At 45.3% G+C, this 11,342-nt stretch overlaps 1 protein-coding gene across 1 annotated transcript; it reads left to right on the forward strand.

Moving 5' to 3' along the window:
* Positions 1–553: 553 nt before the first annotated feature.
* On the forward strand, positions 554–10,867 carry sik1 (salt-inducible kinase 1). Its single transcript, XM_085764268.1, has 14 exons — positions 554–830; positions 1,534–1,737; positions 1,835–1,951; positions 4,571–4,634; positions 4,739–4,900; positions 5,426–5,550; positions 5,654–5,777; positions 5,904–6,124; positions 6,227–6,376; positions 6,479–6,589; positions 6,738–6,963; positions 7,071–7,325; positions 7,483–7,672; positions 7,878–10,867. Exons 2-14 carry the CDS (start codon positions 1,585–1,587, stop codon positions 8,401–8,403), a joined length of 2,424 nt encoding a protein of 807 aa, XP_085620394.1. The 5' UTR covers positions 554–830; positions 1,534–1,584; the 3' UTR covers positions 8,404–10,867.
* Positions 10,868–11,342: the final 475 nt, after the last annotated feature.

Consider the following 11,342-nt stretch of genomic DNA (forward strand, 5'->3'; position numbering starts at 1 on the left):
ACTGTTGCATTGCAATAATAGAAAACAGAACTGGAATCAAAAGACACAGAATCCGAGGCTACAGAATAGAATAGAATAGAATAGAGTTGGTTTACTCAATAAATCATTTAAAAAAAACAAAACAAGAACAACAACAAACTGAAGTGTTGGTCACCAGCTGCTTTCTGTTTCTGTTCCCGCTGAAGCCGCACGCGCTGCCGGTCTGTGGAGCGAGAGCCCGGCTGCTGCCCGCGAGCAACAGCCAGGCAGAAAGGAAACATCACGTGGTGACACATCTCTACGACTGACGTCACCGTTCCCATCTCCAAGCAACCCCTCCATCAGCACTCGCGTCACCGTGCGCCCGAGCCGCGCGGTTGCCGGGCAACCCGTGCCTTGCGCTTAGGTCCGGCCTTGCCTTGCACCCAGCTCGGAGCTCTGACGCGAGTGTGACGTTAATAAGGTGGGTATCAATTTGTTATGGTGGCGGAGGGAGGGAGGGAGTGAGGGGAGGAGGGAGGAGGAGGAGGAGGAGGAGGAGTTCCCCTTGTGAGTGCCGAAGCCTCTGCTCTGCATTCCGGCGGAGCGCACAGCCACACACCGGCCGCAGCCCAGTCCCGGGCCACAAGACTTGTTGTCTCAACTAGAGTAAAAAAAAAAAAAAAAGTTGCTCCGCGCGTTTTTTTTAATATTATTATTAGGCCTATTATTATTATTATTATTTATTTTTTGTACTTAGAGTTTCCTCTCTGCTGTGTTGTTACCACTCGGCTCTGGTTGTGGAATGGTTTACGTTTCCTCAGAGAGCTGCCTGAACTGTGAGAGACGGTGGAGGCTGTCCGCGTTTTGAGGTAGGACTTCACTGTTTTAGACACATGTTGTTGTTGCCGGTTCATCTTTACTACTTCACTTTACAGCAAGACAGTCAGTTTATAACCTGACCCATGTATGGTCAACTAAAGGGTTTATTCAACCCAGTGTATAACCGGGTTTTACTTCCTATGCAGTCGCTTAGGCTATATGTAACACTTATACAAAGTAGGTTTGTCTGTATTTTGTAATCGATTTACGGTCAAATATGTAACATATTTAATCCGTTTTAGCTCTGGAACATGTATGTTATTCGTACATTTGAAATTATTTCTATTCTTATTAACGCTGGTATCGAAAATGATATTAGCACCTTACTCACTTCTTCTTCCTCTCACTTGTTATACAAGTGTTCACCGGGCTGCAGTGGAACTAGGCTATACGCATAGCCCATACATTTACATCATATTTTATTTTTCTATGCTGTCCTTCTGATCTATTTAATGTAAAACATAATTTTGAATTATCTCAGGATGAAATGTGCTATTTAAATAAACCTGCCTCACAAGTAGCTAACCCATGCATGGACCCTATACTATGTGGGAATAAAGACCCTCATATATTCATAGTGTATATACTTGATGCATGTAATATAATGTGATGTAAAAATGTATATCTGTGAATATTCAGTAAAAGGAGAATCAATGTAATCTACAGTGTGCAACCCTGTCTCTGTCTCTGCAGGTACAAGCCTTAATTCATCCCAACACTGTAACTCCAGCCTGTTGGTGCACCATGGTGATCATGACCGAGAGCAGCCGGGTGGCCCAGTCCAGCCCTGCCCAGGGAAGGCCACTGCAGGTCGGCTTCTACGAGATCATCCGCACCCTGGGGAAAGGCAACTTTGCAGTGGTGAAACTGGCCAAACATAAAGTCACCAAAACACAGGTCAGCAGCAGCTCTTCACCTAACTGTGTGTTTGGATGCAAAATGAAACATTTTTTTAAAAAATTATTATTCACAAGTTTTCTCTTGTCTCTCTTAGGTGGCTATAAAGATCATCGATAAGACCAGGCTGAACCCTTCCAACCTGGAGAAAATTTACAGAGAGGTGCAGATTATGAAGCTGCTGAACCACCCCCATATCATCAAACTGTACCAGGTGTGTGTTTCCTTCATCTTCCTGCAGTGTTGTTGTTCATACATTTGTGCAGAACGTCCTTATAACGTCACCAAACACTCATTGTGCAGCCTGGTACGTGTGCACGGAGCTTTGCAACCCGGGGACAAATGCATTTCCCTCAGTAACAATGTTGTAGTGTTGTGCATCGGGCTTCATTATTGTGGATTTGTAGGTGCAGCAGTGCTATTATGTGTGGAGAAAAAAAATAAGGGGGCATTTGTTATCTAAGTGGTTTGTACTGGCTGCTTTGTTTTGAGCTGCTGACTCTCAGAGCACACTGAATCATAAGTACAGCACAACAGCATTAGCACAATCCCTTTTGACCTCTCCCAGTATGTGTGTGTGTGTGTGTGTGTGTGTGTGTGTGTGTGTGTGTGTGTGTGTGCGTCTGCATGTATGTGATACCAATAGACTTGAGAAAATAACCATGGTACCAGTCGGTGCCAAGAACAATGCATTTCTAAGATGTTTTCTGTTATATAATGGCAGAGATGTGTGCAGCAGAGATGTGGGGAAACGAGAGCCGTGTGGAGTGTGCAGCTGGTTAAAGATGTATTCACAGGTCTGAATGTTAAGCCCAATTAGCTTTGTTAACGCCAAGTGCAATGTGTCTGGGCGGCACGTGAAGGCCGACTCACAAAGCACTGCTTTACTCTTAATCAAATTGAAGACTTAGAGGGGAGAATCCGCTTTTTCCCCCTCAGCTGGCCTTGCGACTGCTGTGGCACGCGTCTGGCAACAAATACACAAACACACAAGCAGGCAAACAAACATGCAAAGCTCTTTTTTTTCTTTGCTCTGGACTTTTTCTGACCTTTGTAATGTTTTTGCTACATTTGGAGGATTAGGCCTACCTCATATCCGGGTTTTGAGAGGCTGAGTGGTGATTACTGGGAAATCATATCCATCCTGTAAAAATAAGAGTAGCCTATGACGTCCTTCTGTGGAAGTCCTAAATTTTCCAGTCATAGATAGTGGGGCTGGGTGATGAGAAAATGAGAATCAAATATCACAACAATAATAATTTGTCCAATAATGTCAAGAAATTAATTATTATAAATAATTGGTGTTCTTATTTTTCCAAGTAAAAAATGTCAAATGATTAGTTGAAAGAGACATTAACCAGCAGAAAGGTTTGACAGCATTTCTACTCAGCCACCAAAACAGCTGTGGACATTGGGTGAGAGTAATATTAAATGTTACAGTTAGTGGTTTGTGAAAGGGGCCGGAAATCTGAGGGTTAAAACCTGTGAGGCTGTGTCTGTATCTGTTAGATCTGTAGTCTAGCATGAATGACCCGACTCTCTGTATCCTTGATGTAATACATCCTTGTAAATGTCTGCAGGCCTGTGGGTTGTATAAGGTGATGCTAGTCAGATGGTTGGTGCTCAGTGATGGTGCGTAACCTCCTTCATCACCTCATCTCCTCCCTGTACAAAAGGGAGGATGATGGCACAAGACTGTCTTGTGATCCAAGGCCCACATCCTCTTATTGTTGACGCAGTTTTTGGGGAGTCATCTGTGACCTATGACCTTTTAAATAAGGTGCTGTTTTCACTAAAGTCTCTCTCTCTTTCTCGTAATTCTTTGGACCTAATAAAGGTCGCACATTTTCCATAGATTAAAAAATGTCAAGCAGAAATATGAGGGGAGGGACATCTAAAACACTTTTTACTTCCAGTTACTGTAAACTTTAAACTGCTGTAAAGCAACTTTATAGGGAACGAAAGGTCAGAAATATGGACGGTAAAGGTTAATCTTGCCTCTGGGGGTGTTGAGGGCACTTGACGTGCCATGCCTGGTTTGCAGAGCCCTGACGTCAGCTACACCTCAAGGTGACAGAGCCCCAGAGAGCTGCCCTGTCTCACAGATAAAGACTACTCCCCGCTCGGAGACATCTGTGTAGCGACTCGTTCTTTTTCTTTCGTTTTCTTAAAAGGGGTCAGTGGCTGAAAAGAATTAAGCTCCACTTTCCAGCGGAACTAGAGTGGTATTTTATTTTTGTTGGCCACAGCATTACCCAGACAAGGTTTTGCCCTCTGACCAAAATTGCTTTGTTGTGTGAGCTTTTATCTTAACTCCTCTGTCCCCTGAGGGGTCTCCTGGGAAATGGAAGTTTCTTTAAGCTCCAGGAAAGGATTGGGAATTGCGTCTTTCCGGCCCCTGATTGCACTTGTGTTGAGAAAACTCTAGAGACAGAACCAATGTGGAAGTCTGTTTCTAGGAAATAAAAAGATAGTGTTTGCCTGAAATTCAATACAACGAATAGTGTCAGCCTCAAGGAAAATATTTCTAACCGTCTGATATGCGTTTGTCAGTGTGTGTCAGGAAGTCACTGATGGCTGGCTTATGCAACAGGACATATCACGGAAAGCCAGGGTGTTGGTGCGTTGTGCGAGTGGAACAAGTATACGGAGAAGTATGCGAAGGGGATTTTTTGTGGTTAGAAAATGTCTCATGCCTAGAAATGCCTGGAGCAGGCTCGACTGAAGGACTTGGAACTGAATTCAACCTGAAAATATATTCTTCTTCGTCACCAGCTGCCCCTGACCCACTGGGTTTTTAACCGTCTCTTCCCTCACTCTGTGTTTCTCTCAGGTCATGGAGACCAAAGACATGCTGTACATCGTGACGGAGTATGCAAAGAACGGAGAGATGTTCGGTGAGTTGTGCTTTCACATTCAAAAATGAATGTAGGCTGCTGAAATCTGTCGATCTGATAGAGGGGCAGACGTGTCAGACTAAAATATCCCCTTCTCCCTGCAGACCACCTGACCTCAAACGGCCGCATGAGTGAAGATGAGGCACGAAAGAAGTTCTGGCAGATTCTTACAGCCGTCGACTACTGCCATCGACACCACATCGTTCACCGTGACCTAAAAACCGAGAACCTGTTGCTGGATGCCAACATGAATATCAAACTGGCCGGTAAGTCTGCCGTGTACTGTTTACTGTTACCATGGTTACCGGTGAGAGGGCAGGAAGGCATTAAATCATCTGTTATCTGAAATCAACGCCACCTCTCCGTACCTTCCTGCCCGTTTTAGTATTCTGTTCAGCTACCGGCTGCGGAAAGTCTTCGCTGCTCTGGGATTCCTAAACCATTTTAATTAAATCATCTGTGTGCTAATTAACTGTGAATAATTCATTCATTTCACCAAGACTAACATCGACCACAGGAAATGAATTTAGCACATAAGCCGACACTGTTGCATAAAGAAACATTATGACTTCACTCTCAGAGCAGAGACGGACAACACGTCTTTTGTTACGTGTTTACTCCATATGATCCGGTCTCTTAACATCAGGATGTTAAATTACATAAGAGACTGTGGCTAAAAGGAAGGAAAGACAGCTGCGTCCTAGTGCCCTGAGCATGTCACGCTTCAATGTAGAGAAAACAAACTTGATTGTATAATAAAACTGTTATGTATGTCTGTCTGTGTCTTGTAGACTTTGGGTTTGGAAACTTCTACAACGCAGGGGAGCCTCTGTCTACGTGGTGCGGCAGCCCGCCTTATGCTGCCCCTGAAGTGTTTGAAGGGAAAGAGTACGAGGGGCCTCAGCTGGATATTTGGGTAAGCGTGTGAAAGGAAAATAAAGTCAACAATACTTCCAAGAGTAAGAATTATTATTTTGAAAACATTGCTAACGTTGAAATTCCTGCTGCTTTCTTCACAGAGCCTCGGTGTGGTACTTTATGTTCTTGTCTGCGGCTCTCTCCCGTTTGACGGACCCAGCCTTCCTGCCCTCAGACAGAGAGTCACCGAGGGGCGATTCAGAATCCCTTTCTTCATGTCTCAAGGTATCCATTATCCCTATTAGACGACTAACTAATCACCACTATTGCTGCACAATTGCAAATGCTGTTAGAATGACAATCGCTCAAAACCTAAAGACTCATTTGTTTGTTGCGTTGTGTCTTGCCCAGACTGTGAAAACCTGATCCGTAAGATGCTGGTGGTGGACCCGGCCAAGAGGATCAGCGTGGCCCAGATCAAGCAGCACCGCTGGATGCTGGCAGACCCGACAGCCGCCCACCAGACCCTCAGCCATTCCTTCACAGAGTACAACTCAAACCTGGGAGACTACAGTGAACCAGTGTTGGGCATCATGAACACACTGGGCATCGACCGCCAGAGGACCATCGAGGTGAGCGAAGGAGAAAAGACGTTAAAACAAAAATAAAGTTATAAAAGGAATGATGAAACTGGCTAAAACCGCTCATCTAACGACCTCCGTCCTCTTCTCCAGTCTCTGCAGAGCAGCAGCTACAACCACTTCTCCGCTATCTACTATCTGCTGCTGGAGAGAGTGAGGGAGCATCGCACCCAGCAGCTGAGCCGCCAGTGTGGATCCTGGAGCCAGAGGCCCCGGAGCACCTCCGACTCCGCCGCCCCAGAGGTGAGCCGCCCCAGCTGGGTCCATCCAGCTCAAACCAGTCCCAGATCCGGTCTCTGATGGAAGTCTAAGCATCTGTGTGTGCTCTCTCTCTCTCTCTTCCAGGTGATCATGGAGTCTGGTGACAGCTTTAGGACAACAGCATTTTCAATTCCGGCCAAAAACGCTGCTCCTGTGTATCCAGAGATGGAGTGTGATCAAGGCGGATTGTTCCAGGTAAATATACTGAATAAAACGTGACGGCGAAGAGGTTGAGAGATTTCCCCCTCCTTCCGCCACCTCCTGATGAAAACACCACCACCACACCCCACCCCCCGTCCCTGCCAGTCAGTAACAGACAGCGGTCCTCCTCCTTCTGTTCCAGCGTGTGGTGTTTCCAGTGGAGGCCAGTCTCAACAGATTGCTCTGGAACCGCTCCATTTCACCCAACAGCCTGTTGGAGACGAGCATCAGCGAAGAGGTGCGACCCAGAGACCTGGAGGAGGAGGAGGCCACCCAAGCTCTCGGGCCCCTGCTCCCTCCCACCACCACCTCCCGCAGACACACTCTGGCTGAGGTCTCCGCCCGTTTCCACCAGTGCAACCCTCCATGTGAGTACGACAACACATAAAAAAGCACAAAAGCACATTAAACGTTAATCCCCCCACTCTGTCAGAGTCTAACGCCCCCTCTCTCTATCTCTATTCTTGCTCTGTAGGTATCGTGGTCAGTCCCTCTGACGGCGCCTCCTCTGACAGCTGTCTAAAGTCCTCATCCAGCCCCACCCCTAATCTACAGGCCGCCGTGGGCGAGATGTCGACATTTCTGGCCTCCGGGGCTGAAGGTAAAGCTCTGGTGCCAGCTGGAGCTCCTCTAGCCCTCTCCTCCCACCTCCTCCCCCAGGCCCAGGGCAGCCTGCCCGCCGCCAGCTTCCAAGAGGGTCGCCGAGCCTCCGACACCTCCCTCACACAAGGTACAGGAGCAGGGATCAGGAAATACAGCGTCATTGGTCTAATCTGATTTTCTTTTTCTTTTTTTTTTCTTTCTTTTTTTCCTCACGTCTAATGTGTCACAGTAACGGATCAAATAAGTGTTGTGTAACGGTTTCCCATGCTTCTCTCTCTCTGCAGGCCTCAAAGCTTTCCGTCAGCAGCTGAGGAAAAACACACGCACTAAAGGGCTTCTGGGATTAAACAAGATCAAGGGTCTGACGAGGCAGGTCGTCCCTCCGCCCTCCTGCAACCGCGGCAGCCGAGGGTCACTGGGTCCGGCCCTGTCGGAGCACCGCAGCATGCTGGAGGAGGTGCTGCACCAGCAAAGGTTAGACGCGCTGCTATTACATGACCTCACACTGTTATCAGATTGCACACATTGGGTCATGTAGATCAGGAGGAAGGAGGGGAGGAGGGGAGGGGGGTGACCGATGCAGTGTGACTGTGGACGCTGTGTTGAAAACAAACAAACAAATTAAATCTGAATCCAGATACAACAGGGTCTGATATTCTGTCTCTTCTTCTTCCTCCAGGATGCTGCAGATCCAGCACCAGCCGCAGCCACAGGTCCAACCGGCTCAGACCGGACCGACGCAGAACCCCCTGCTCTTTCTGACCCAGCAGCAGCAGTCGCCCTCTCCTCCACCTACCGCCGTGTTCGCTTCCTCCAACATATTTGACACCCCCGCCCCCCCCTCCTCCGCCCTGCCTCCTCCTCCTCCTCCTCCCCGTCCTCAGCAGGCCTCGGTGGGTCCACAGCACGGCCCCTGGCAACAAACCCTCGACGCCTCCCCCTCCCCCTCCGGCTGCTCCTCATCCTGCTACTCGTCCTCGCTGTCCCCGGTGGCCTCCGCTGCTTACCTTCTCGAGGCTCGCCTGCACATCAGCCAGCAACCCCACCCTCACCCCCACTCCTCCGGCCTCCAGCATTACCCCCACTCCGCAACGCAAGGCGCCTTCCCTATTCTCCCCCACAAACCGATGGCGTGGAACTTGGGCGCCGCCTCCAGCGCCGACCCCGACATGCAGGAGTTCAGTAGCTGTGTGATGGTGAAATAAAAAAATCGATCAGCCATGTTGACCAACAATCGCTCTCCCTGTGGAAGGCGCTCGGAGCAAAACATGACTTGATTTTGAGCCCAGAAGAAAAGAGAGCAGAAGTTTGGAGAAAGAACAACGACAACAACAAAAAAAAGCAGATGCAAGCGACAAACTTACTTTATTTAGCAACATGGGATACATGTGTCGTACTTGTACACACGTGTATGTTGTGAATATGCTTTTGATATATATAAGCTAAAGACTAAGCAATAACCAAACTCTGGATGAGGTGTTAAGTTCGTATCAGACAGCCAGAGAAGCAATAATAGACTGAAAGACTCTCATTCAGCCCCTTGAAAGACTCACTTGAATGAAATGAGAGCTGACCTTAGCTGATACAGCTATGCCTCACACGTTCTGATGCTGTCTAAGTTAACGTTTTGATTTTCTGAGAACATCTTCCTCATTCTTTTTTTAGTCACTTTTTTGTGTCATTTCCTGTTCATGATGTTTTTTTTTCACTTGACTGGGCAGAAGACCAAATTTCATTTCCTTTTTTAATTTTTTTTCCCTCTTTGTTCACCTCTCTAACAAGACATTTCTCTGTAGCAGTGCAATCAACATGCAGTATAGTGCCCTAAGCTTACAAAGATTCACTGAGGGGAGGGGGGGTGGGGGGGTGGGTGGTCAGTTTTGGTTTGTTTTGAAACTGTGATTTTATTTTCCGTGCAGGATTATTATAGCTACGCAAAGTGCTGCTTTTTTACCTCAAGCTGCAAAACTGCTACATCCTCATCAGCCAAAAGTGAAGGACAAGAGCGTCTCGCTGATTGAGTAAAGCACAACAGGTACATCAGTCAGCTCGGTAGCACCTTACATATGTGGATACATCAGTCGTATTCCCTTCATTTGATAAGCACCTTCATGTTAGATGCTTTTACTACCTCCTCAGGCAAGAAATTGGAAACAGAAACTGTACACACACACAAAAAAAAAAAAAACTTGTCGTCAATCCCAGAATATCAGAGGAATTACACTTTTCATATGGACAGAACAAAGACTGTGGGAACAGTGCAATATTTCACATTGAAATACAAAGGAAAGATAAGGCTCTACATAGGATGCTCAAAATGTAAATGCATATATGCCTGAGGCGTTTTTGTTTTTACTTTTCATTTGTCTGTTTGACTTTGCTGTGCTGACTAGCTGACTAGAAAGGGTACTAGTTATGTAACATAGAAACATGATACTGTAGAAATCGAGAGGAAAGACTGAAGGCATTTCATTATGCTGTTTCTGCACACAGCGTTCTTGTCATTCTTTAAGTGAGAGGAAGAATTTTGGGTTTTACCAAAGAGTGAACAGCACAAGCGATGGGTGATCTATCAGATACACTACTGACTTTTCACTTTGTATGCTGTCTCAAAATGTAGCATGGTGGTTGGCTCGCATTTTCACACAATCTCCTTAGCTTCTGCTGTGAGAAAGACGGAAAAAGAAAAAAAAAAAAAAACTCCCGCTGCCACCAAACCTTAATGCTACACGTGTTGTTCATATCTCTAGCTGTTACTGTCAGGAGGACCACGGTGGTATTCATTTTTGTACTTTTCTAGAAAAGAAAAAGAAGAAAAAAACAAAACATAGCAATACCATGTTGTGCTGGAAGTTGAACTTTCTTCAGTTGTCCATAAGTGGCTAGATATAGGTAGTAATGACCCCGCAACAAGCGGATTTATTTGCGCAGACGACATATTCAAAAGCTGCAAGAGATGTGTAAAAATTTGAGGTTTAGCTAGTTTCTCTCATATATGTGAAACATCTTGTAGAGGAGCAGTGTTTATCCAATCCCAGTTCTACGTTGGAAACATGCAGTATTGATAATTTTACCCAACAGTCTTTAGTTGATTGCACTCATTACCAACACTTGTGCCTTTCTCTGAACAAATCCACAATCAGAGGTGTCCATCTCTGATCACTACACTGAAGAAATTGAAATGGATGGCTCCATAATTGGCTGTTCACTCAGAAGCCCCTTTTGATAGCTTCTTTGACCTTTGAGCTTGCTGAGTAAACAGAAGCAAGAATTGCACTTTATTCATATTTCTTGTTACCAATTTTTTTTTTGTTTCTCATTATGAAGAAAAACTTCACAAAACTATTGAAACACTAAAGACTCTTGATGCAAATCTGTAAAATGACCCTTTTGATAAACTTTGGATAATAAGAAGTATTTCATGTTTTTTTTTTCTTTGTTATCCCTTGTTATTTGTTACTTGACTATGTGAGCATGTGCATGTATGCGTGGCTGTGTGTGCGTATGTATGTGTGTGTGTGTGTGTGTGTGTGTGAGAGAGAGTATATATGCGAGTGTGTGGAGTGGAGGAACAGATCGAGAAAGAAAAGGAGAGAGAAAATGCTAGTTCAAGAAAGATTGTTTATTTATGTGGTTATTTATTTAAATAAAGTTCACTTCCTAAACTTGGCTGTGTTTTGAATTTTTGTCTGGGTCATTACACAACATGTTTACTGGCACGTCGGCCCACTTTGCATTTACAACTTTTCACATGCACTTCCATTCATGTTTATAGTTTACAGACCCAAACAGACACAAGGAGAACATGCAAACTCCATATTTAAACCCAGATCCTTTGGCGCCAGTGCTAACCACGGCGCCAATGTGTTTATAATTTCTATCCATTATTTAATCGAATCCAGGTTTCAACACGTTTGTTACAGCTATTTGGTCTCTTATTATTTGTCAATATAGGCTACTACTAATAATTCTTGTGCACTACAGATTTTATTATTTATTCAGGAATGGTGTATACGCTCTGAACTTGCACAGTAATAGTTAATTATATATATGACGTTTCTTTTACCATTTCTAAAATCAGGCTAGTCTTGAGCCGTAATACAGATGACAAAATATTAGTCGTCATTGATTTTGTTTTTGTTTT

Source organism: Trachurus japonicus, chromosome 21 (genome assembly GCF_045865225.1).
Source record: "Trachurus japonicus isolate A0001 chromosome 21, Traja_1.0".
NCBI lineage: Eukaryota > Metazoa > Chordata > Actinopteri > Carangiformes > Carangidae > Trachurus > Trachurus japonicus.